Source organism: Anser anser (genome assembly GCF_964211835.1).
Source record: "Anser anser genome assembly, chromosome: 1".
In the NCBI taxonomy this organism is placed as follows: domain Eukaryota; kingdom Metazoa; phylum Chordata; class Aves; order Anseriformes; family Anatidae; genus Anser; species Anser anser.
The window spans coordinates 198,329,563-198,357,490 of NC_139720.1; the positions used below are offsets into that span (position 1 = coordinate 198,329,563).

At 37.5% G+C, this 27,928-nt stretch overlaps 1 protein-coding gene and 1 long non-coding RNA gene across 3 annotated transcripts in view; one reads left to right on the forward strand and one right to left on the reverse strand.

The window, feature by feature from the left end:
* The window catches only part of ARHGAP42 (Rho GTPase activating protein 42), a 171,440-nt gene that overhangs the window by 66,463 nt on the left and 77,049 nt on the right, over positions 1 to 27,928 (reverse strand). For both annotated transcript variants that reach the window (XM_083840029.1, XM_083840030.1), the window contains exon 4: positions 11,177 to 11,248. In XM_083840029.1, coding sequence (XP_083696155.1) covers positions 11,177 to 11,248 — 72 coding nt within the window. The remainder of the gene's footprint in view (positions 1 to 11,176; positions 11,249 to 27,928) is intronic.
* On the forward strand, positions 11,255 to 27,733 carry LOC310901066. Its single transcript, XR_014585564.1, has 2 exons — positions 11,255 to 21,959; positions 24,011 to 27,733. It is a non-coding gene; the product is annotated as an uncharacterized lncRNA (long non-coding RNA).

The following is a 27,928-nucleotide window of genomic DNA, read 5'->3' on the forward strand; positions in this document are numbered from 1 at the left end:
TTGTTTGTTTGTTTGTTTTTAATAAAACTAATTATCACAGGCATCTAAGGACACAGACTGCATTTGGATAGATATCTGGATGGTGGGATTTCTTTTTGGTAGAGATGTTATTTGTTATGTGAATGTTCACATGACCAATATAAGGCCCAAAGAGATGTTTCAAAAGGAGAAATAAAAAGGGCGTATAAAACTTGTTCCCTTCTGCTCTTCTTCCCAATCAGAATTTAATAGGACAGGACAATACAGGATTTCTCCAAGTCTGTGAGAAAGCTATGAGGTTAAAGGGCATCCTTTTATGTACTGCTAGCAAATAATATGAAGTGAAACAAAGCTATATCATAGCTGATAAAGAAACAATTGCTGCTCAATATAAAATAGGGTTAACACAGCCATAAATTGTGACTTACATTACTCATAACTGCTAGTGAAAACATGTTTGAATTGAAGCTGAATTCATCACATAAAAAAATAAATGACCTAGCAACTATAAATCTTTTAGTCAATTCTTTACTAAAAACCTACAAGCATATGCAAACTATGAAAATGCAGAAAAGAATATGGTGTGTAAGACACAAATTATCATAATAAAAGGAACATATTGACACTAAGAAGAATAATAAGGCAATAAACAGGAAATACAGGAGTGTTTAGCAGCACGAAAGCTATGAAGACAGATATTAAAAACTGGCAGTTTAAAAAATAATCTCATTTCAAATCAGGTATGAGATACATAGAACTACCAACACATTTTAAAGAGTCCCAAACTAATCCAAGTTTAGGATGGAATTCACATCTGTGTAAAATACTGAATAACTCTGCAAGAGATAATTTCCTTTCAGGTTCATAAGGCTCTGAAAAAATACTCTTTTCCCTTTCTAATGTCTTCTGTAATGACAGATCCAAATATCAGGTAGTTTCCAAAGTCTTTCCTGGAAGTGGAGAACCCTACAGCCATTTCATAATACTCTATTTAATTACATCAGATGTATGCAGACAGAATGTCCTTACCAAAAGACTGAAAAAAAAAAAAAAAGCTGAAAATTTTCACTATTTTGATGAGATCTAAAATTCTGTTCAAACTAAGAAGTAGTTACTGTTAAATGAACAAATAGCAGCATTTGGCCTTGTGTTTGTAAGATGCCATTCATTTCTCTCCAATAAAATCTCTCTTGAAATGGAAAAATAATCCAAAGTTCCCAGCATTGCTGTGAAAAGACAGGCAAACCTGCCAATACTGGCAGGTTGCAAAGCAGGACACATTAGACTCCCTATTATTAAGCTGCAGATTTGTCTTGAGTTTATTTGGCATTTGCTGATTCCAGGAGTAGTTGCTAGATGTCTGGGAATCTGTTAAATTCCTGCCCAAACAGCAGGACTGGTAAGTCTGCACACGTAATCTGGTTTTATTGTTTTTACTGTCTACTAAATATGAAGTATTTTTAGTGGAGTACCATACTTAGGCTATTCAGCATATTACTGCTTAAATAATATGAAGATTCCTAGAACAGCAGAAAATGACTTTTTAAACTATTCTCTTAAGCAGGTTTAGGACATTTTTTTAAAGCTGAAAATGTTTTATCACAATAGCAAAAAGGTCTCCTGTTCCTACCCAAAAGCTAGTGACCTTAAATGATTTTAAAGTTACACATGCTGTTTAGGAATTCAGAAGGAAGCTTGAGTTAATTCAGTGTACTCAATCAAAAATCATATGGAATAAGCTGTTCGTGTTGTAAGCAATCCAGACTTTTTTTTTTTGTAGACATCAGTACAGCCATATATGCTGATTAGAAATTACCCCGGAAGATACAACTCAATCCTTAATCGTTGCTTATGTGATGAAAGCAAAGGAACCAGCTCAGAAATGGGGCATGTTAATCTTCAAAAATCAAAGGCAATCAGTAATAATACATATTGTGATTTAGAATATTCAAAATGGTAAAGTCACTGAGCTGGCACCTTTGCACTCCACATTAAGGATTGCCTTCAGAACAGGCACAGTGGTAAACTTCTTTTCAAATGCAAAAAGAGCATCCAATTTTCACAGCTGTATTACACTAGTCAACATCCTCCCTTGGTCTTCACCACTGCCCTTTTCCTACCATCATTGCTTATCCTCACCTGGTCCTCTATCTCCCTAAGTTGCCATCACCCAGTTCCCCAAACAGCTGCCTTCGTGGCCTCCCATCCGTGGTGTTGCCACCCTCCTCACCCCACTTCTTCCCGTCAGCACTGGCTTCCTCTCCACCCCTTGGAGGCACTGCTGCAGTTTCAGGTTCTCCATGCCTCATTTCGGATGCTAGATTACCTCACAAATGAAGCGTGTTTCAGCAATATCCCGGTACGCTAGTAATCTCTTCAATCTAAAAAGTGTATGAAGGAACCATTTCACCTGCAAGTAGTTAGCAACCACCTTCCTTCTTTTGCGCACTCAAAGAAACTACAAAAAGATTGCAAAGAATGCAGTGTTATTCAAACAAAGCAATTCTGAAAGCCTACCTTATAGCGTCACACACTGCTTATTTTATAAGCAGAAGATAAAAATATCTCTTTCTTAAGTAGTAATTTCTGTTTTTAAATACTCATTGGGATCTCTCTCCCATCCATGCCAAGCAACGAGCCAACATCCCTGACCTCCAAACAGCAGCGGTATGTCCAGCCCTGCTTGCTTTCCCAGGCCACTTCCAACGTCATTGCGACGTGACTGTAACTCTTATCTGAGGAAGAACTAGAGATGTGTTATGAGAAAGTTATGGAAAAACAAGGAAACAGTCTGGGGTTAATGTCAGAAGTGATTTTGTTTTGTTTTAAAAGCATCTATTTTGAGGGTCCCTCTTGCAACACTGATAAAGGAACACAAACTATCACTTTTGGGGGAAAAGCCATGCCTCAGCAGCACTGTTAAGCTCCACCAGTGCTCTCAGTTTACTTCTCAGGGAGGGACAATCTTGTCATCAAAACAACTGTCCAAAATAACCCTTTCTTGGCCAGCTCTACAGGAAGAAATGGTTCTGTGATGGCTACTACAGCCTGAAATATCCCATAATAATAAAGCTGGTTCATCTGGCAGAAAGATGGGAGTTGTTGGTGCTCCCATATCTACACTGAGACACATTCAAGTTTCAAGGAATGATGCCTGCCTTTTGTTACAGTACAGATGTGGTGCTTTCCAGCTACCGTCACCCACGACACTTTGAAGTGGAGCTATTTTATTCTCACTTTTCCAAAAGCAGAATTGCTACAATGGTAAAAGAGTGCGTGTTTGCATATGCCCAGCCCCCTGCAGAACCTGTTGCATAGAGAGAACAAAACACTGGATGAATGGAAACGTGCAGTGACAAGGGAAATTCATGCCAATACTGCCAAGTGTGACAATAAAAAGAGTTTCTATTTAGAACGCGAAACGTGACTCTACCCTGTGTGTGGACTAATGACCTGTAGAGTCAACACCATCTGAGTAATGCCCAAACATAACAGAGGTATTTTTATGCTATTATCTTCAATAATCCACATAAGAAAGAGAAGCAATGGGGAAAGAAATCTTCATTTTCTCCAATACTGGTGCAAAAGAACAAGACAGTTTATAATAGATTAACAGATTAATTAACTTCTGCCTGGCTCCAGGCCGTAGGCAATTGGCCATGGGCAATTGGGCACTGTCTGTTTCTCTTAATTTTTCCTTAACACTCTTCAAAGTTCTTGTCTGCAACCTTGAGACCTGCTTTTCCTCCTTATCCTTCGGAGGTGTGGAATGTCATCCCCTCCGCACCGCAGCCACTTCGGCCTTACCAGCTAAGGGGAGGGGAAGAAAGGACAGAATCGATGAGCGGAGCTACGGTATCCTATTCAGACTTAGAAAACTTTATTTATTTATTTATTTTCTAAATTGAAAACACTTGCCAAATCCTTCCTGCAACTAAGCACTGAATAAGGGGTTTGGTTCCCCTGTGAACTGGAAATTAAGTCTGGAGGCAGTAATGAATGCCTTTGCTTGTACTTTTAATCACTGCACAGGAGGAATGCAGTAGGTTTCTAGCAGCCGTGTGGGGTCAGGACGCAACCTTCCTGAATCCTTCAACGTGATACCAATTACTGTGGGCTGATTTAAATTAGCAAGGAAAAAGACTTAATTTAATTAGAAAAGTGGCATATTTGCTTCCATGTTTACATTCTCTTGCTGTCTTCCAAAAGAAGGGCTGATGCATGCTACTTTTTTTTCCTTTGTACTCTTTCCCATAGAATCATAGGATAGAATCATAGAAACATCTAGGTTGGAAATGACCTTCAAGATCATCAAGTGCAACTATCAACCTGGCCTACCAAGTCCCATAACTGAACCATGTCTCTTAGTGCCACATCCACACGTCTCTTAAATACCTCCAGGGATGAGGACTCCACCACCTCCCAGGGCAGCCGGTTCCAATGCCTAATCACCTTCTCCACAAAGAAATTCTTCCTGATTTAAACCTCCCCTGGTGCAACTTGAGACTATGTCCTCACATCCTACCACTTGTCACCCGAGAAAAGAGGCCAGCACCTTGCTACAACCTCCTTTCCTGTAGTTGTAGAGAGCGATGAGGTCTCCCATCAGCCTTCTTTACTCCAGGCTAAACAACCCCAGTTCCCTCAGCTGCTCCTCATAAGTCTTGTTTTCTAGTTTTGTTTTATTAACTGTAGATTTTTAAAAATCAATTATTCTTATTGCCAACAAAAATACACTGCATAGTCACTTAAACAATTTCACAGATTAACACATTTATTCTAAGTCTTAATTTTCAAATGTTATGGCAGAACATTGTAAATTGAATTATCCCCCTCTAGGAAATAGGAAATGTATTTACCCTTAATTTAAACCTGCTTGCTTTTGGATGCAAATTAGAATTTTATTAAAGTAAAAACAAACAAACAAACAACAAACAAAAACAGCTTCATAAATTGTTTTCAATCAATCAGCTAAACTATTTTGTAGCAGAAAGAATGCATTTAGCAGAATTTATTAAAACTGACTTTGCACATAACATTAACCAATTTTCTAACAAATACCTGCAGTTAATGGATTGAACGGAAAGTTTTTCATTACCGTGTCCATAATTGTATTTGCAGAATTACAAGAGCTGTTCCAAGTATATTAATTGCTTCAAAAATCCTCTGGGTCCAGGTGCTCAGCCAGTGACAGCTCCCAGCTCAACACTTTGACTTTCTGCAAATGAAAATCTGACTGCCTGAGAAGATGAAGTGTGTTCACACCTGGCTCTTTATCATAAGTTTTGAAACTTACAAAATATTTTCATGTACAGGTGTACAAGAAGCACTGGCTAGTCACACTGTAGCACTAGAATTATTTTGTACTTCTCTAAAATTGTAATAACTATTACCAAATGGATGCAAGTCTTTCAAAAATTCTTATTTCCATAGATTTATCTGAATAGCTATTTTTTTTAAAGTGGAACTATATTTGGTCTATATTTTAACAACATTTTTATGCTTTACATTTTTATTAAATGCAAATTACAAACGGAAAAAGTAGATAGCTTCAGCTGATAGAAAAACAATCCAGCTGTTCCAAATTTTAAGATCTGGGACAATTGATAGACATTTCCCCCACTGAAGCTGAGGGAAATAGCAAAACGCGAGATGAAATAAAAAATTTTTAACAAAATTTAATTTTAAGAAATTTTCAAACGTTTTTGGTTACAACTGTCACAAACACTATTTAGTATTATGAAATATTTTTTCCACCTTACCCTACTAAACTCTCAGTTCTTGCATTTCTCAGTACTAGTTTAACAAAGACTATCTGATTAGACAACATATTCTAAAATATTTCTTGGATAAAATGATAAAAATGATAAAAATGGTCCAGGACCAACACCGTGGAAATAAATGTATTTGTAACTGAGGTTTAAAACTTTCACAGTTCACCAGCTTAATTCAAAATATGAAAAACGATATAAGTAAAAGAAAACCTAAAGAAAATTTGCACTTTTCCAGAGAGACATCCTTAAAGACTAAATAGATAAATAGATCGCTGATTTACTTTTTTTATTGTTACAGTAAATTTTTTGATTTACAGTGGTGTTGTGACCATTTAGCAGCCTCAATTCCTCAATTCCTGTGGAAAGAGTTTCATCTTCCACCTTCTCGATCCTCTAGTCCTTCGCTTTTATTTTGGCATTACCTCTGACTTACAGCAACCCCAAATCGTGTTAGCACTACTTCATTTTGTACCTGACCATTACTGAAAATAAAGCAAGAGACCGATCTCAAGTTGCCCCTTGGGACCTTCTAATTTCTAATTCTTCTCTAACCAGACAATCTCTCCCTCAAACAAAACTCACTGCCCTCCCAATTAGCCAGTTCTCACATTTCTTGTATTTATCTCCACCTGAACTAAATTGTCTCACGCAGTGTGCTTTAAATGCCTTGCTGAAACAGAGAGTTTTGATCCACTGCATTTCCTTGCCTACAGAATCAGTTATCTTATCAGAAGAGATATCAGGTAACTCTGGTACTCACCATTTCTGGAAACCTGCGCTGCATTTTAACTCGGAATAGCTGGACATCAATGATCCTGGCCTGGGCTGTGTTTCTGCTCCCTTCCCCAACCCCCTCCCCTCTGTACTTCAGACTGACACTAAAATACTCCAAAACCAGTGGACACAAGTGCCAAAACTTGAGCAGCAGATGTGGCTTGTAATCAAACACATTCTACCTTACCTACTGGAGCAAGGTCACTCATTTCTCTCAGTTGAAGAAATACTAGGATTTCCAATAATTCCTATAATTTGGTTAGATACCAAGGAAAACAGTTCACAAAATGGGCATTCTGGCATACCTTAGTGATCCTGGATACCTATCGAGAACTCTGCTTTGACAGCTTTCTGACAGACTTAAAAAAAGTAATGCATTTTTTGCTTTATGATCCTCAGCTTCCGGACCATCATGCAAGCACAGATGTGAACATAAATGTGAGAAATTAATCCAGCAGTGAACATGGACTTGTTTCCCAAGTAGAAAGGGATTCACAGCTTTGAATGAATGAAGGAATGAAAGTAAATAATAATAAAAAAATAACCCTCCAGGCCAAAATAAATAGCTTTATGAAACAAACAGAGGGAATTGTAAGGCGGAAACAAAACTCTTCTTTTAAGTCTTAAAAACTAAATTGCTTCTGTTTTCTTTGATCTCGCCTAAGTTACTCTAAAGGTCAATGAACACTGGAACAAATATTGCTAAACGCAGTGCTGGATGGCTGCAGAGAGCCGTGGAAGTTTGGCTTTACTGCACACAGCACATCACACAGTGACCTCACCACCGCTACCAGCTGGGGACTCGCAGACCACATTTACCAAAAAAGGCCAAGTGCTTCGTGCCTGGAATCTTTTCCCAGTTAGCTCACCATGCTTTTGCTAGGATTTGTACAATAATTGCAGAGGTCTTTTTTTTTTTTTTTTTTTTTTTTAAGCTCAGATGGAGTAAATCAACGGGCTATCCAATGCAAAGCCACGTTTGTGTAGTCTCTGGAGACGACTCAGCTTTACTTAAACTAAGTGTGTACAGAAAAGGAAGAACTGAAATATGTGCAATAAAAACAGAGGAGCAAGTAGTATAAATCGAGAAGAGCAAGTGATGCAGATTTGTATATTGTTAATTTGATTACAAACACTAGTGTTTAACGGAGAGCATTTCTCAGATTTGTTGGGTACCTTCAGGTTTTGAAGTGCATATGAATAATTGGTCTTTAATGTTATTCTTGTGACATTCTAAAACACTTGAACTTTGCACTCTGGGTTTATGCTGTCCTTGTATTTGAAGTATAGCTTTGTAATGTCAACAGGATATATTTTATCCTCCATATTCTCTTTGATTTCTGTAATCATATTTTGTGCCTAAATTTCATGTAGATTTGAAGATGGAATATAGCATTCTCATTCTCTGTATTAAAAGTGACATTTACGGTAGTAAAAATCTCTCTAAATTACTTATTATAAAAACAACATGGTGATCGTCTTAGTGAAAAATATTATTTTATATTCTTTTTCCTTTTTTTTTTTGGGTGCATATGTGTGGTGCAGCAGTGGTGGAGGATTTTTTGTTTCCAGATGAATTTTACCTAATATTTTAGAAAGAAAAAAAAAGTCCAGCAAGCTCTGTTACAGTGGCACACAATATCATTTCCTATTACACATATTAGTAACAAAGCTAGCAAATATTTTTTCCCCGGAAAAAGTTTGGAAACACAACTTAATGGAGTAGAGAAATGAAAAATTTCAAAGTCCAGTTAGAAGACAAATAATGCAATACTCACCACCGCTTAGAAAATATGCTCTCACAGTGGAGAGCTGATCACAAAGACCAACTGCTTGCATCTCTAACTACTGCTGAAATCACCAATGCAAAAGTTATACAGTTAATCTCACACTTCTATTCCTAATCTCTTCAAATGTCAACCCATGTGATGTAAATTACTTGTAAATTTTGTGCTCTAGAAAGATCTAATATGGCATAACTAGCAGCTATCCTGCATGGTTCACACCATCTCAGCCTCGGTCTGGAGAGGACCAGGTACAGTGAAATGTTTGGGGTTTTGGCGGAGAGAGTGATGACAGAGAAATAATAGTGTATTCATGTTTCACTATACAGTTCTACCCTGTTTTAAGTTAATACTAGAGAAAATCCAGCTCAAACATGATATTTCAGAGCAGAAAGTAACAGCTGATACATGGTCCACACAGCTGACATGTTTAGAGAAGATCTCTAATAAAAAGTGACATTCCCAGTGTCCTGTGAAACTTGCTGCAGGAATCCAAATAACAAGAAAGCGTCTGTTTCCTGTTTTGTTATCAATTCAGATCACCCCAGAGGAGTTCAAAGAGCCAAATCTCTGCACAAGCCTTCATTAACTGCAGATAAATAACTAGCAGTCTAAACTCATCCAATATCTACACGAGTTCATAAATTCTCAAGGGTTTAACCAAGTGAACAGGCACAGAGGTAAGTGCTCTGACCATGCCCTTCACTAACAAGGAGTTTCAGAAAAGCCAAATTTCTGCTATATTTCAAAGTGATCTTGTTACTTCTAGATTGCATGTTGCTATTTCTTAATTACTAGAAAAACAGTATTAAATGTAATTAATCACCCACTTCTTTGTGTTGATTTTATTTATTAAAAGGCCAATTGAATTTGTTTCTGCTGATAAAAATCAATTCAGAGGGAATGTATGAAACTGTTCCACAGTCTAGGTCATGCGGGTGGTCTAAATCTCTTGTTTTTGAACTTGACAGTTGAACTCCACGAGCGGCAAAAGAAAATAGGAGTTTATTTGACACTTTATAAAACAATGAACTGAGAGCTCTCCATGTGGTCTTGATGTGTCAAGCCAATATCCTACACTGCCCAAAGCACACATAACGTTGCATAATAAAATGCATTAGGCATGGGAAGAAATGTAGTAGATCCAGGTTCACTCCTGTACTCATTCAGTACACTGTAGTGTTACTACAGACAAGTCAAAATGATCACCGTTTCCCCAAATAATATAAGATGGGTAAATGCCCATATTTTCTCTGGAGGGGAAACTAGCCCTTGTGATATACTGAATGGAGAGGATTCAGTCTGTCCTGCAGTACTCTGGAATTAATGTTGAACAATTGCTGATTGAAAAATCAAATGAGTAATCTTCAATTAGATCATTAAAATATTCTGACATCTACTGAGAGATATCACAAGGGACAAGGCTTGTCAGAGGGGACAGCAGTGTCTTATATACTTCTGCACAGAACCCTGTATGATCCACCAATGGATCTTCTGTCTGATGTCCCAGGACAATCAATAGCACAGCAGGTTAGGCTTTCAAACAGCGTTCTCGGCAGACAAGAACGATATCCCTTAAGCTATAGGAATACAAAATGAAGTGGCAGCTCAAAGAGCTGAACAATGCAACTAAAACCCACTGAAAACTGCAAATAGTTTTGTGCTGGGATTACATTTTGATTTGTGCAGCAACACAGTAAACAAACTTCCACCCCTGCATCTAACAGCAGCAGGGTGGGACAAGAAAAGAATGCAGTTGTACACAAAAACATATCAAGCAAGAAGTAAGAAAGCATCCATTTCAGAGAAAGCTGACCTCAAGTTCACTGTAAAAATTCTTCTCAAATGTTTATTTAGTTCCTGAGCGGAAATAGTCTCATCTGTTTTCTGCACATTCACAACAGTGGTAAAAAAAGCGTAAGCCTGCAGTCTCTCTTTCCAACATCTCTGTTCTCCTTCTGAGGTTGTTTGAGTACAGCACAAGTGCAACCTCAGCTACAACATCAAAGATTTTTTGTACCCGCCTAACCTTACAGATGGAAAGTTTCCCAGAAAATTTTATGAGTGCTAGTACAAGATGCAAAATGCTTCAGAACTAGCATATTTGTGTAACAGGAGGAAAGGTTATTAACCATATATCTGACTACCACAGCCTTTAAGCATCTGTGGGATCAAAGTAGTGACTGATAACCACTTAAAAATACAGGATCAGACTGAAAATAGCTCTTCTAGATGAAGTTCATTTTAACATCTTTTTTTCCCAATAACATCTGCTTTCCTGACTACTGAACCCTGATAGAGGCAGCCAGCACTGTTTGGCTAACACCAAAGAACTGGCTCGAATCACCAACTGCAGCCCGTCCTCCATGGGAAAATCTCTGGGCAACATAAAGATAACCATCACCACACTGCATCAGCTGTGTGAAGTGGAGAGGGAAGTCAGATGGAAAGAGCATGCCTGTGGCATACCGACTTCTCTTGGTCTTTACACAACAGCAACTTCAGGGCCACTGCACCCATGATAACTGTTTGAACCCTCTGTATGGTTCTGTGATAACCCAAGGTGGAAAGAAACCTAAATGCAGACATCAAAAAATAAACACAATTCCACATGGTGAGAATGTGCAAGATTCACATACTCACAATACACAGAAAGACCTGTACCCTATGCATATGCTCAGTCTTTAAACTCCATATCTAGCTTATCTCCTTCTCTGAAGCAAAGAATTCCATTCAATTCATTAATATGTTAATGACGATGGCATCAAATATATTTGAATATATCTGCCTGTTTTTAGTCCAGGTTTCAAAACACACTGATAAAGAAAGAGGAAATGAAAAAGAATTGTTTCCATAGCCACTTACTTTTGCTGCTCCAATTTGCTCTTTACGGAACTTCTCCAGGGGTGCTATGAGCACATCATTCGCATTTTGGATCTGCAAAGTTAACACAAAGCATATCTTTTCAATAGCAAGTATTTTCAGAAATTGGAGCCACTGTAACTCTGACAATGTATAGGATGGAAAGATTCATGTCCATAACATCCTACTTACAGCATATGGGTATGACTAAAATAATTCTGGCTTCTTTAGATAAAACATACTACACACATGTTCACCAGTCATGCAACATGTCCATGAGCAACTAAAGCAATTGTAATGAATGATGTGATAAGTTTAATTGCAAGACATAGAAGGGTTTTCTGGTATTGTACTTCCACTTCTTGTATCTTGTCTAAAATCAGAATAGAAAATGAAAACTTCCAAGAAAATGTTTTGGCAGAGCACAGAAGACAAACATAGTAGTAATGACAGCACTGCCTAAAAAGCGTATGTTTACAAAATCTGAAGCTTTGACAGCTGAATCTTTTAGCTATGTCTTTGGATTATATGCCTAGTTACACTGAGCAGAGGAGAGTACGGGAGCAGAGGGAACACTAAAAAGAAAAGTAGACAGTTTAAAAAATATTCTAGATTGGATTCCTTCACTTTACTATTTTTTTAAAATGAACTGAAGATGTCTGACAGCTATTTTTATCACTTTAAATTGACTGAGGATTCCTAATGAATCACAGTGTTCCCCTCATGGTCTTTGTTTATTTCGTGTAAATCCAGGCCTGGAATCCACCTCTGGAGGTTGCTCACACCCCCAACCACCTTCAGTGGTCCCTCGTCATTTGGGCTGGACACGCACGGGCAGCAGAATACAAATGTCAGTCATGCCATTGCGTCCCTCACCATAAAATGTAGCTTGACTTAACCATGTGCCTTTTAAGGACAGACAGAATAACCAACTGAACTGATTTTACTGGAGAAAAATCAGAAGAAACATCATATAATATAATATTTTAATAATATATAATATATTTTTTTCATAAAACCCAGGCTTTGTGCCTACAACACATTTAAGTTATTGCATTGGGCCCTGTCTGCAAAGGGTATATTCACCTTCTTTTTCTTTCATTAAATGATTTTCTACTCTTTTACTATTGTGGTCAAGATAACAAATATTTATATGCATAATTATCATCAACATTATCTTTTCTAAATGCATTTTTTCTACCTTTCAGGAAAAATAGTTCTCTTTTTTGCTCCAGCTTCATAGACAAAGAACCACACCTCCCCAAAAATGCCTCACAGATTTCATGCATCTTTCCTGAAAACTGCCAACACATCAGAAATAAAGCACAATAAAGCACATTACAATATTCGATTGTACTAAGTACAGGCAAAACTTTAGGCTTTCCGCATGAACAGCTCTTTTGCTCCTCACCAGTCCAGCCTTTATGCCATACTCATCACATTCCACGTTTGGGCTTTGGCACGTTTGGAGGTCTGGGCAAAGATAACATGTACCTAAGCCAAATGTGAATAAATAAAGCTCTTGTAATTCTTCCAATAATTGATAAGTTACATTGTCATTAGAGCACAAAAACTTCCCAAAGGGCTGTAACAATAAACATACAGAACAAAACCATTAAAACACAAACACATTTTCTTTCCTCCCAAACCTAACATTACCATTTGAAAGACCACAGAATCACCACTTATCTCAGTAGGGCAGAGTTTTAGTAAAAGTCAAGTCTGTCTCTGACATCCTGATGTAACAAAGTCCAAGGCAGCACAGTGGCATGTTTGATGATGCAGTGATGAAAAGGAACCAATTTTTTATGGTAATAATTAAAAATCAGGCACTGGGAAAGTAGAGGAGCAGAGTGCTGGATGGTTTCAGTGAGCTTCTGCTGTATTCAACATATTCCATTAGTTTGACTGGAACAGACTGTAAAGCTGTACTATTCTCCAAGCTGGCATTTCCCCCACATATATAGACTTACAGCCAACATCTAGCAATTTATCTGAGATTCAACATTTTCTACAAGGCAAAGTGCATGCATATACCTAACTAAAGATAATTCCTATCCCAAGGGTTACTGTACAAATAAGGCAGATAAAAATTAACAGGGGTGCAAAAATGCTAAATGACTTGTACGCCATCAGGCAGAATTGCAGTGCGTATATCTGGAAGCAGCTGGAAGCTTTGAGAGCTTACAGAGCATGTACATGGCTTTTGGCTTGTACAGAAATCATGAAGGCTTGTTGGAGTCACTGGGACACAGAAGTGTGGATGCATGTTTTCTTTTTTTCATGTACAAAAGTAATTTTTTTTTCACTTTTAGAGTAATTTTTATATACACCAACAATGTACCGAACACCTCGGTGTTCAATTAAAAGAGACATTCATGTTATTGAATTATTACTCTTGATGTCAACAGTCACTGCCAGTCTTGTGGCTAGTCATCGTCAGTCCAAACTAACTCCATGTGGAGCTGAATACTCCTTCAGTTTACTCAAAGCTATCACATACAGATAGCCTCCATGCCCCACCAGGAGACCTCAAGACATGTAGTGTCCTCTTGATAGCCTTAAAGTGATTGAAACATGATTACTACCAGCCTCACTCAACTCTGAATGAAATCTTTTGGAGAAAGAGTCCCTCCTCAAGCACTGTGGAAGAAGGTGTTCATAGGCAGCACATGGCATTGCGAGGAATAAGCTGGAAGGGAGCGGCTTTGCTGGATTTCTCACCAGCTAGAGCCAGCTGGGAGCAGCCAGTGGGGATCACAAGACTAATTAAAAGCTGTCACACACTTCATCAAGTCCGAGTTTGTGCCTCTGAAGAGAGCTGCTGGGCCACATCGACAGAACATCCCTGGGCTGGAAGTTTCTGCTGACCAGAGCCCTGATGTGGCACATCACCTCCTGGCACAAGTATGAGCTAGTCAAGTGATGGGTTGTTGCTCTGGGGCGAACATGGCAGCAAAGTACCAGAGATGCCAGCAGCTGCCTCTTGACAGCCCAGATCACAGGACACAGCCTGCTCCAAAGCGCACTGTTGACTGCCACCAGCTCCTGCCTAGCTTTTGGAAACTAAAAAATTCATAGAAAGAAGAATTGTTTTGCCTTATGCATTTATTTATTCATTTCTTTTCATCACTGATTCTCTTCACTGCAATTACTTTTATTTAAAGTTAACTAACGGTTAAAAATTGGCTAAGCCCAGCCCCCCAGAATTAGGAACCTAATCTTCCCACAATCATTTTAATTGCAATCCAATTGCTTCAGATAATCTGGAATTTTCCCTGTGTGGCTCTAATATAGTAACTTTCTTCCTGCCAAGACGATAATCCCCTTCTTACTCAGTTATTGCAGCAGGCTGAAATCACAGACACTTGGAACAAGCAAACCATGTCAAAAAGTCTATAATGGTTTCTGTAAATAGCAACTTCAGAAATCCACGCTGTGCTTAAAATACAGATCTTTTTTTCTTAAGAGCTTATTCAGATTAGTCACACCTGTAAGGAAGTCACACTCTTTTGATCCAATTCAGCTATTGAATGGTGCACTGTTCCATCTCCCTGCATGGCTAACACATGGCATTCAATCAAATAATGGGATAGTTTCTCTCATTTGGAAAAGTACCCATATTCCTCCAGAAAAAAAAAGAAAGGAAGGGAAAAAAAAAGAACCACGCAATTCTAACTCAGTGTCAGTTCAACAGTCTTCTAAATTAAGATGCTAGACATGTAGTAAGGAAGATACAATAGAAAATGTTACTTTGAAAACTGAGAAATCTATATTAGGTAGATCTAGTAAAAAGAAACAGATTTTTATAAAGAACTTAAATCAACTTTCTAACTTTGATATGTATAAATCCCTCTATTTAGCATTATTGCTAAAAGTACCATTAATATAAGTACCACCAAAATCACACTGAATTTGCAAAAGCTACTTGAAAAAGAACCACATAAAAAATGAGCATTTTTTCTCAGCCAGCTTTGACAATGTAAGCCCTCAGTTTACATAACTGCAATACCACTCTGTGCTCTGACACCCCTTGAGCCAACATGGTGAATCACCTTAAGTTGTCTTTTCTCACTCATGTTTTTTCACCTTTCCAACCAATCACCTTTCCTTCCAGAAGTTTGCTGTAAAAATGAATTAAAGCACCAATGGTGAGAATAAACTGTGGTTTTCACATATCAGAGAGAAAGTCCACATCTATACCTGGGGACACTGTTGGCTAACATTTTTAAACTGTTCTTTTTCAGAAAAAAATCAATCATCGGTAGAATGAAGAAAAAAACCCACAACATCAACTAACATATCCTTATAGGAGTCATGATTATTAAACCATGTTAGAAAGGGAAAAATAAAAGTTATTTGTAAAGCTACCTGAACATTTCTGTTCCTAGATTTTCCTAAATTTAAGCCCATGTTAATTTCTGGAATAAGTTTTCTATGACACACTGTATTATATAAATTGCATATATATAACTTGAATTCCTGGCTAATTTTGAATTTATTTCCTGTCTTTATGTATTTGCCTAAATATAAATTCATATGATTTACATAACGTTAGCGTATAAGCACTATATCAACTTGTATTTGGGATACATGCTTTCTTGAGTGTGAATATTTTATGCAAGGAATTCAAAATAAACTCTGATAAAAAGCTTTATAGCAGAACACATCACGCCTCTGTTTTCTGTTTATGAAATACAGAATTCTTTGAACTGAATTTTATTTTTTTGTTTTGTTTTATTGCTGTGAATAAAATTGACTTTTTTTACTCCTGTTTTCCATCTTTCATAGAAAGACATAGTAATTCCCGTTTGAAGCCACCTCAGGTGGTTCTCGAGATTAATCACTTCTCAAGCCACAGTCAGTACCAAAGGTGAACCACACTGTCCGGGGGTTTGTCCTGAAAACCTCCAACGACAGAGACCAGCCAGCCTCAGAGGGCAGCCTTCACCCAGTGCTGAAACTGCACTCCTGGTGGGATTTTTTCCCCCCTTATATCAAGTGGGAATCTGTTTTTAATTTTCCTTTGTCCTCCTGCTGCACGTTGCTGTTCACCTGCACACAGCTACTCTTCAAATATAAAGCATGTCAGTCAAGAGACAGCAACTTCGCTATTTGCAACATAAACCATTTCAGCTATATATGAATGTATTTTTGCCATAATGCATCCAACTGAAGGAATATGCATGCAGGTGAGAAAAGCTGTAGGACCAGGGCTGATGTTCAGCTTTTTCAACAGAACAGAATCAACTCTAGCCCAAATTTGGGACAGTGTATGATAAGCAGTTTGCACCTCCACTATTCTCCTTCATCTTATTTTATTTAGGACCAGTGGATATAGACAGAAATTGAACTAAAATTTAACTAAATTTAACTAAACATTGATGCAGCTGCTTATTCATTATTAAATACTAACAATATGGACAAAGAAATCTTAAGCCCTGAAGAGTTTTTCAAGCTCTGAGCTTCACGTGGCAATCTACAAATGGTGAATTGCAGTAAAACAAAAAAAACCACCAACAACAAAAACACAGTACCTCTTAAGGTGTGTATGTGTATTTGTAGGGTTAAAGACTTTAGGCAGCTCACAGAGAGAGGTAACTAACAGGATTCCCAACTGACAGAAAAGACAGCAACAACAGCAAGTGAGGCAATTCCCCAGCAACAGAATAAGGAATTAAATAAAGCTCATCTGAATTATAGTAAAATGTTTTAACTATGAAAACAGCTGTTGGATATTCTGTATATGTGAAAAAAAATACTACTGCTACAAGTACTTTCACTGCAACACAGAATTATCATGCTTGCATATTGGAAATAAAACTCAGTTCCCTGAAGTGCTGAATGACTCACGGTTTCCGAATGCTGACAAATACTGATTTGCTTCATGTTGGTGTAAGACTTTTATAAAACAGCAATTAAATTCATTCAAACAAGGCAACAAATCTCATAGCTAATACATTCACAGTAATGCATTACTAATGTAGAAATACATAGACAAAAAAGAAATGATATAATTTTGAATCCTTTCCCCAAATCCTACTAAATCCTAATGTCATGATCTGTCAGGAAAACAAAACACAACAAAACACTTCTTTCAGTCTGTGGCATGTATCAACAGCTCCTAATCAATACAACTTCAAATGCAACAACAGAAACCAAATACAGACAATCAGGCATTTATGTACCTTACTTATATACCAGGTTTACATGCTACAAAGAATATAAATATGTCATTGTGAAACACTAGTCATGTAGTTAAATCCTCAGTTCTTATTTAAAAATATTAAAAGTATAAATATTACATAAACTTACTAATGTGCGTTTCAGTGAACACATATATTTGACCTAAGTAGGAGAAATATTTTAACAGCTTTGTACCAGTAACTGTACACAGTCAAATCACATAATTACAGAACAAAGAATATATTTGAAGTTTATCAGAACCTCTCCCACATGTACAAAAAAGATGATATCAAACAATATTCAAGCTTGTGATTTATTTTATATATTTTTTTAATATCACTACCAATGCCAGTTATTTCAAGTGGAGCTGAAACACAGATGTTAACTCAAGCTCAGAAGATCACAAAGTCTTAACTATGGACCAGTAATAACATAGGTTGGACACGTCTATGTACAATGTGTAGTGCAACGTTCAGCTTCTTAGCAAAAGGCTAGTGCTACATCAAAAGGCCTTAGCACATTGCCCCAAGAGAACGCTCACAAATCCCACACCAGTCAAGGCTGGGGGTAGTTATAGAGGGCTGAACAAATTATTTTTCTCAAAGTTTTTTCAAGTGAACACTACTTTTTTATTTTTATATTGTATAAGCTATGTTGATATTTACAGGAAACAAATCATCCTATAATTTATGATAATTCACTGTTTAAAAAATATGAATATGGTGTCATACTTGAAATAACTATTTCTTGAAATAGTCAAGAAATAACACACGAGAACATGTACAAAGGCTGCCTTTAGCATGTAAACACGAGTCTCCTTATGGAGTCCTCTTGGAAGATTAGAGGAAGAAACACTCCTCCAAAGAACAATGTGGAGCAGGAACTGAACTTCAGACTTTAGGTCTCCTCAAGGAGCTTTTCTCTTCTGATTATAGAGCAAACACAAGAAAAACAGCCCCCTTTGGATAAAGTCAGTCCTCGTGAATAACCCTGACTCACATTCTACCATCAGTTTTTTAAACCTAAACACTGTTATTTTACAAACTACATATGGATATAAGATGCATGTATAGAAGAAAAGGATGTGGTATATAGGAATAATAATTTAAAGTTAACATTGCAATCATTATTTCTATTTTTATGTATCCTGACTTTGCAATTGCTTGGTAAGGGGCTTGGTAAATAAAGGCTTTCTGATACATTTTTACCCCCAACATCTAATTTTAGATGCATAAACTAAATCCAAAAGCTTTATCTTTCAAAGTATTTGCTATCAGATTCTCTTTTTTTTTTTTTTTTTGTTTTGAGGAGAGGTGAAGTAAATTGGGGGGTTTTGTTAGAAGTCTCCATATTTCAGATATAAATGTACTCCACAAAGAATGCTCTGGCTTTTTATCTCCATGTCCTCTAATGATGCTGTGGTATTATCATGCTAGGATATCAACTCCTGTTCCATTTCCATGAATGCCTCTTTCTATTTCCAGGCAAACTGACAAAGCTAGAGACATATACAGATGTCCGCTTTTCTATGAGCCAGGAGGAGATCCCAAACGTCCTCTTCATCTGGTTAGAGACATCCTTTAATGTTCATCTGAAGAGAAACTGTTGGCGCACTACAGTTTAGAGTGCTGCTGAGATGGAGGCAAGTGCTACTAAAGAGCACACAACTTCATTTATGAAGAAATAAACTTGATCTTGAAAAGGTGATTTTTGGCAAGACCTTAGGATCTGAAACAGCTGAGAATATTTTTGATGGAATCTTTAAAATCTCATACCCTGAGCAAGCCATATTCTCCTGCAAAGCTTCAAATGTCTCTGGCATGCAAAAGCTTCCAAAGGAGACTCCACAAGAAAGTAATCCTAACACCATCAGAGCTTTCTGCCTCAATAGTCAGATTTACTTTATCCCCACCTACGCAGGACTACTTTGTTGGAGGTACTGGCTAGCCACTCCTGCAACCAGCAAGCCTTAATTTTTCCCCTCTGTTCCCCTGTAGGACACTGCAAATTCCATGCAAGCAGGAGACCTCCAACTCTACAGAGTTTATTTCCCTGGTATAGTCAAATCCCACAGCAATTAGCCAAGCATTCGGTTTGCCCTGCTGCCCTTCCTGTGACTGTCCTCGCTTAACCATCGTGACGCTGCAGGAATTTACAAAGAAAGAAAAGAAAAAGAAAATTCTAGGAGGTCTGTGTTGTTGTAACAGAAAGAGAAGGAAAAACAGAGATGTAAAAAGCTATTTTTTAACTCAGATGCTCCATTCTGTTAACCCCTTCAGTTCAAGCAAGCTATTACCGAAATTTATATTATTGTGGACTCTGCAAGACAATACATCTTTCACACACGTTAGGGTAACAATACTGCTCTTTAAAAATCTGCATATTTCATAGGGTTTTTTTCCTACTTGTTTTTGTGAATAATGTTATTCTCTGCTTCCAGACAGAAACTGTTAAGTGTTATTCATAATAGAATAATGTTATTCTAAACATTATTCTCTGTTGCCTTCACAGAATTAACAGCCTACCAAGGTGGTATTAATTTTAACTCTGCTCTCTCCTCTGCCAGTCTCCAGTCCACATAAGCTACAGGGCAAGTCAGGTAGAGAATATTACATCAGCTGTAATTGAGACCAGGACTAACAGAAGGAAAAGAAATTCCTAGGCTGAGAAGGAAAAGAAACATTTCATCATTCTTCTGAGCAAGATAAGCATCAGGACTATAGTTGTACCATTTTCTGTTCTAATGGAACAAAAAGCCAAAGACTTCATCAAGGGAAGCCAATTCAAGGAATCCTCCCAGGACTGCATTTGGAGGGGAAAAATAAAAATAAATAAATAAATGAACGAGCAGTCCCATTCATGCTAAGATTGCTAAGCACGGCTTAAAAACAAGCAAACCTTGCATAGAGTACTGCAACTATGCTTGCAATCATTAACCAGATGTGACTTTATCCCATAAACTGGGGAGAATACCAAATAGTAAGACATCTCTCTCAAATATCAGGCAAGGAAGAAAACACTGAAGTTTTCAATGAACTAATATTGTGAGCTCATTGGCAGAAATGATTGAGTACACATCCTTTCAGAAATATTCCATCAAACCATTTTTTTTGTTTTTAAGCACAGCATGTAATTAAAAAGAACTGTATAAGATTTTTTTTTGTTAGAACAGTACGTTAATAACGTGTTCACAGAAAATCACATTTCATTGATTTTACACTCAACAGTCTCCAAGTTGGGCATGTGCTTTTTGAGATCTTTCCACAAGCTCGTAACCAAGGTGAAGACAACAACTGCCCTCTCAGATGTCAGGTGCAACATAGCGAGTATCTGATAAAGCCCAACCATTCTCAAGCATTTGCCTTTTTTGTGGTATCTCCATCTCTATGGCAAACTACAACATTTATGGTACTTCACCTACTCAAAGATCTCAGTGTGTAGCACAACCAGTAACTCGATTCTCTCAGTGTGAAAGGAGGCACCAATGTCCTCTTCGCATTCAGGGATCGTGGAGCAGAAGCCCCTTGCTTCCTCCTGGAAGACAAGCCTTGTGCATGACCCTGAAACCCTGAACTTTTGAGTTCACTCTGTACCAACACTGGTTAACCTTCTTTGGTGCCAAGTAGTAACAGAGAAATACGAACTCTAAGGACTGGTATTAAGAGATCAAAGTTTAAAAAAAAAGTTAAAAAAAAAAAAAGTAGTCTGGGCCACTGGGCCTGAAGTCAGTTCTTACTCAGGGGATTCTGCAAACCCATTTAAAGTTTTATTTCCCAAGGAAATCTGGGACTACACATAAGGTCACTGCTCATTCAGCAGAAAGCAGTCAGATTCAGCAGAGCCAGTATGAACACCACAGACGTTACAGGACTCACTAAAGGTTACTGTGAAGTAATGCTTAGTCCAAAGTTGCACTCACAAAGGTACATGACACATCTAATACCTAACTAAACAGCTGAACTACAAGTGTAGTCATAACCCCAAAATGACCAAGAATAAATTATTATAGCTAATGAAATAGGTTAACAACTTCCTTCAGAAATTAAATGAAAAAAAGTTCATTTTAACAGAATTCTCTAAAGAGGGGCTAAATGGAGACCACACTAGTTAAACTTTATTAAAACATATTAAGTAATAAAGCATATGGCTTAATCTTAGGCACAGAATGAAATTCTGTTTTTATACATCTTGATTTCATTTTGTTTAATTAATTTCTAGCATAGTTATTACAGGTAGTACCAACAGATACACATGTGGAGTGCTGCAGTTGGTACATTCGAAACCACCTGTCTGATCCATGCCATCGTGCATGTTAAAACCCAAACTTGCCAGTGCAGATCTCGTCTCTTTAAGACGTAATGACGTTCAGTCTCGGAAATAAGCATTCTGTCCTGTACCATGGAGTCCTGTTACAGCACGCCGCTTCTGCTGCTCAGGTTTTCTGTCGGTAACAGGCACACCTCTACGCCGTCGCTGGCACAGTGGGTCACCAGCCATGGCTGTTCCTTTCGAGGCATGAAGCAGAGAAGCAGGGCAGGGGGCCATCCCGCACTGTCTGGAGATATGCCCGATATACATTCTACTCTTCTCGCAAGCACAGGTAAAATTCATAGCAGAAAAAATATTTAATGGAACTATACAGTTAGTAGTTGGTGACTTCAAACCTTTTATGGTTACTTTTCTTAATGAGTTATCTCCTCATGAACAGTAGCCACAACAGATGATAATTAATGACCACAAGACTGGACTATGATTTTAGACATTGTTCAGTGAAAGACAAGACACAAAGGGAAGGAAACAAAGACTCTCAGATGAGAATAACTGTACCATGAAGTTATGGCAAAAAGTTTCACATACATCTCAACAGTCTTGTCTGAACTTATCTTTGCAGGCAAAAGACAATTAAGTTGGCTGCAAAATTTCCATCTATTAAAAGATACTTTAAAGATGGAAAAAATGGTGTTTAGCATATCTAGGATAAAGTATACTATCTACGTGTTCATTTAATACTTCTTTCTAATGTTATTTCCTTTTAAGTATCTTGTTCACTCTCTGCATTCATTTCTTGTGATGTCTCTAGAGGGAAAAGCTAAATATTCATTCCATCTGTTTCAAATTCCACATTTGTGAATTTGCAGTAAGCTTGAAATATCTTTGTTGCCTTATAAATATTTAAAGAGAAAATATCATTATACTTAAGCTCCCAGAATTGTTGTTATTTTACAGTAAGTAAGCTTTAATGTTTATATGCTAATCTATTTTGGTCACAAATGCACGATTCGTGGGTACTGTCATGTCACCAATACCTGAAGCAGAACTTTAAACACCACCTAGAAAAACCTGCTCAATTACTTCTATTTGTATGTGGAACAGAAATGGCTTTTTTTTTTTATAATCACCTTCTACTAAATGCATCAGTCTTTGACAAACCATATTAACTGTTAAAGACGTTTTGATAGCTGATGCTCAAGCTGTCCTGCTGAGTTGAGCCCGAGCAACAGATGCACATTATCAATCACCCCAACCAGCAGTAAGTCAGAGGCTACAAACCTGCCACTACCCAGTGAGAAAGCTGCTTCTGATAACACATAGTGGCAATGAAATGTCAAATACATTTTATTGGCAGCCTTAAAAATTATTTACGCCACATAATATAACGTCATCTGCATGTAGAAAGCAGCTTTGTTCTCAGAGGAATATTCTACGCCTTTCAAGCATTCTGAATTGCTGAAATGAAATTCCTATAAACGCTTACATTTATTCCATTTTATGTTTTCAAGACACACAAAATAACTCTTGAAGAAAATGGATTGCTGAAAAGATTCATGTTCCATATACATGTATGTGTATAAGTAAATATATAAAGTCAGATACTCTCATTTTTGCAAAACTGTTTATTTTATTGTAACTTTCAAAAGAATGCTAGATTTAATTTTCTTTTTAGATAGTTGAAGTGCAGAGACAGGTAAAATATATCAAATATTTGACCCAAAGAAGATTAAACTATATCTTTTCTTACTACTATCATATCCAATAGTATTTTATGAACTCAAATTACAATAGGAAAAGCATGTGATGCTAACATTTACAAGTGTCTTTAAGTCTTTAACACAGACTTTGTAATATGTTTACCCTTTAAAAAAATACTATACACAAATTTACATTTAAAACAATGTATTTTAAAATAAGATTACATAACAAAATATATACCTCCAGCCATTACTATCTACAAACAATGTAAATATGAATGAAAATAACCTCCAAGAAAAGCAACACAATAAAGTTTAGAAGATAAACAAAGAAATGTAGAAATGAAAAATGTTAAAATGGATAAAGTAAAATGTGATTGCCTTCTGTTTATGACCCAGCAGTACAGAAAACGGGCTGCTTGACACAAAACAGCAGCTGATAAGAATTCTATAAAATAAATCTGCGGTTGTAGTAGTAATATATAATGGTCTTGAGAAACTGAATACTAGAGTTCAATATCATGACAAAAAATCCATCTGAATTATTAAAGAGCATGGCTAATTTAATGACGATTAATAAATACATACTAGTTACATGTGTTAAATTGAAGGAAATCAGATCTTAGACTTGAAAGTGTCTGCAGAGTGAGCATTTAACTCCTCTCTCCTCTCCCACTTGCAGCATACACACCAGCAAAGGAGTCCTGTATTTGTTGAAATATTAGATACTCTCCAGAAGAAACATCTGCGTACAAAAGGGGCCCAAATAAATTCAAAGAGGTTATGCTTTATAATGAAGCTGAAGTGGTTGGGGAAAATTTCAAAAATTAATGTCTTATGAAAATCTTTAATTTTAAAAATTTAGCTTATTCCCTACATCCTCTTTTCTTCTGTTTCTCCTCTTATCCCTTTGTAACCTGAATATAAATAAAAATAAAATTGCACAGCTCTTCTCATGTGTCAAGTCTCTATTCCAAATAGCAAATACTGTCCCAAGAATTACAAGTATCAGATAAGATGTAAACACTGGCATGTTGTTAATTAGGCTTCGTGGGGAAATTAGGATGCAAAGAAAGGCATCAAGGGAATTACCCAGACATGGGTTTTAACAATACTGTTATTACCCTCCCACAGTAACTTTTAACAAAATTGACTTCATTCCTCTCACAGTACGCCTTGCCAAGAAATGGATTTGAATAAAGGGCCCTCATTAGCAATAAAAGTTTGGAGGATGGAAGTGCTGCTTGAACTTTGCATTGCTGCACTGCGTGCAACTACAAGCACTTTGCTGAATTGCCAGCGGCGCCTGTGCGAGCCCGTCCCAGCCTGCCCGTCCTGCTGGGACAGCTGCTGCTCCTGCTTCGGCAGCCGCAACGGAGGAACAAACGTGCAGTTCCCGTGCACTGAAAGGAAAGCTGAAAAAAAGGCTTCCTCCACCACTGTGGCCCTGCAGTGGTTATCCAGACCTGCTCAGCTCTCAGCCAGGCTCTGTAATGTGTGCTGGGAGATACCCTGGGAAGGCTGAAAGAATTCATCAGTAATTATTAATACTCAAACTTTTTTTTTTTTTTTTTTTTTACCTGCTTCCTATGAGCTTCTCAGCAAAATTTAAGGTATTGTCAAGTCCTGAGTGTAGCGGTTAGAGGCAAGAAAGTATCTGGGAGTTATTCAGGGTTACTCAGAAATCTCACTGCTGGTATTTTGAGGACTATTGCCCTAGTGGTGGCATAAAATATTTATGTGTTACTACTGATACCAACCAATTGAACCAATCTGGAAAAGAAGCATGTCCTATCTACCTAAAGCAACTTATGGATCACAAAATTGTACACTAAGTTCCTGTAAGGTTACTATTATTAAGTCATATTTAATTTCGGTTCTCAGGCTACAATCTACAATCATCTACAATTGGGCACCTAACTCCATTTTAGGAAATGTTCATTATAGCAATGTTCTACAAATTCAGTTTTAACCAGGATAAGCTACAAACATATCTACACCAGCCAATGATCTTTAACAGCCGGAGGGTTCACAACAGCATGGACTACCCTTCTGGTAACTTACAGAACTACTGTTGTGTCCTGAAGGCAAAAGCAGACCCCAAGATTCCTAACATTCAAAAACAAAACTGAACTTAGGACATGTTGTTTCTTTATGAAAATACCAAACATGCCTGGGGAGTGCCTAGAGAGGGACAGCAACCTCTCCTTCAGCTCAGCTCAAAGAGTTAATGTCAGGAATGTGAAGGGCGAGACGCTCAAATCTGTCTCTGATTAATCGGGAGGGACTCTGATATTGTTACACACAATTGACAGAATGAAGAGCCTCCTTGAAAAGTGTTCCGGGCCAGCAGAAAAGTAAAACACATGCAAGGTCAGATTCTGGGATGTGCTGATCTACTGGAAAACTTCACAGGAACACGCTTAAGAAAATTCCTGTTGTACCTACTGATAATTAAAGTCTTACAAAGCATTAGAGAGTCTCATCTTCAGTGTGTTCAGAAATAAGAAGTGGAAGGGCAGGAACTGGTTATTCCCAACTGATTTTCTTGATCTGGAGTTCTGCACAGACTGACCGACCGTGACACAGCACTGACCACTACGGCCTGCGCTCCTCTGGCCGGGCAGCAGTGAGCGGGCACTGCCAAGAGCCTCCTGCTTGTGAATATCCCAACACTGCATGCCCTGCTAACTGCAAAGTTATCAGAGTTGAATGCAGACAATACTGTATGTTAAGGGTTTGTTGTTTTTTTCTCCCCAATTTTTATTTATGTGAAAATACAAATTTTAAATGGATTAACAGAAGCTACCGGCCAGCAAGTTCAAAAGGAAAGGAAAGAAAACAACTGACTTGTGCCTTGTAATTGATTGCAAAAGCTCACTAGAGGACAATATTCTGGGACAAGTTTGCTGCACACATCTGGGGCTCCAGTTTTGTATTCCCCATGCTTTCATTTGTCTCATTTTAGGATAGTCTTGTGATTTTCTTCCTAAAAATCCTTTCACATAACAAAGAACGTGCATGCCACCACCTACTCCTTTGTTGCACAAAGCACTACAGAGAACTTCTGTTTTGGCCGTGTCCTGAATTCTTGTTCTTCCTTCAGTGGGCACGAGCTCAGTGTGTTTTTGTCACTACCCTCACTTATTGCAAGAAGCTTTGCCTATCTCCCTAGCAAGGGAGCTTCTGCCCTCCTGGCTCCCTTCGTCTTGCTTCTTATTTCTGTCAGCAGAATTATTTCTCATCTTCTACATAGCTGGGATTAGTTTATAAGTTGTTAGAGAATGCTTTCAACTTTCTTTGATCTGTGAAGAATTACAAAGATGGCTGAAGCTGGTGAATTTCATTAACTAAGAGAGCTATACCCTTTTTCTCTTATTTGTTTCCTGTTTTTCAGCAAATTTACCAGCTTCTGTTCCTCAACAAACTGAACACTGCCTGGTGTAAAAGAAAAACAAACAAGTAAACAAACAAAAATCCCATCTTGCTTTCATCCCTCTGAAAATATTTAGCACACAGACATAAATCAGGAATTGATATGGTCATGGTAGGTGGCTAATCATCTGGTAAGACATGCCATTTCTTTTCATGGCTTATTCTATGGATCGTCCCAGCAAAAAGCGTAAAAGATAAAGTCATCACAAGCACAACCACAATGAAGGAAAAATAGCTCAGCCGTGTACTTACAAGTTTGGGTATTTATCTTTTTATCACTACCATTAATACAAACAGTCTACGTCTCTTGACTAGGCTGAGAGTTCAAACCATAATGAAAGCAAAAGAAAACTTCAGAATGCCATTTCAGATAACCAGGGTAAAGAAAACTTTTCTGGTTTTTCTTCCCTTTATGGCTTTCCAAACAAACAAAAAAATCCTTAGCTTGAGTGTTTACATTACATATTATCAAGGGGGAAATGACTACATAAACACAGGAAACAGCATAATTGGGGCACAGAACTAATTAAGAAAAATAGACCCAGAATTCCAATATACCTATGCTTCACAACATTTTTAACAGTAAATTGTTCTACTTTGGACATTGCTAAGTGCAGCCATTTTACTATGCTGAAAATATCCTTCACTTCTTTAACATGTATCACAGGAAAAATCATTGTTCCCCCCGGAAGAAAAAACAAAACCAACATAAAAACAAACCTTCTTGTACCAGAGGGGAATTTTTTAATTTAAGAAGAGAAGAAACCTCTGTCTTAGTGGAGAGGTTGTGTTGTGTGTTATTTTTAATTATTGTTATTCTTTTTACTTTATTTGAAATTCAAAGCATTAACAGTTGCATGAATTACATGATTAAGATAAATCTTTCCAAATAAGTAACAAGACTTACTTTGCAAGGTCCCCACTTCAAACCTTCCCAGACAGTTGCATGCTGGCTGTTAAACCTAGGTAAGAACCACCCCAGATAAGTCCTGCACAGTTTTCACTTTCTCTCTTTGCCTTTCCAAATCCAGATCTGTAAATGCTGTGGCCAGGCCTGTTTTCCTCACTGTGCAGATGTCAACAAAACTTCTCAGAGCGGAGCAAACGGACCCCAGCCAGGCTCCTTGTGAGGTCCATTACTATGTGAAGGGAAAGTTGGAAATCA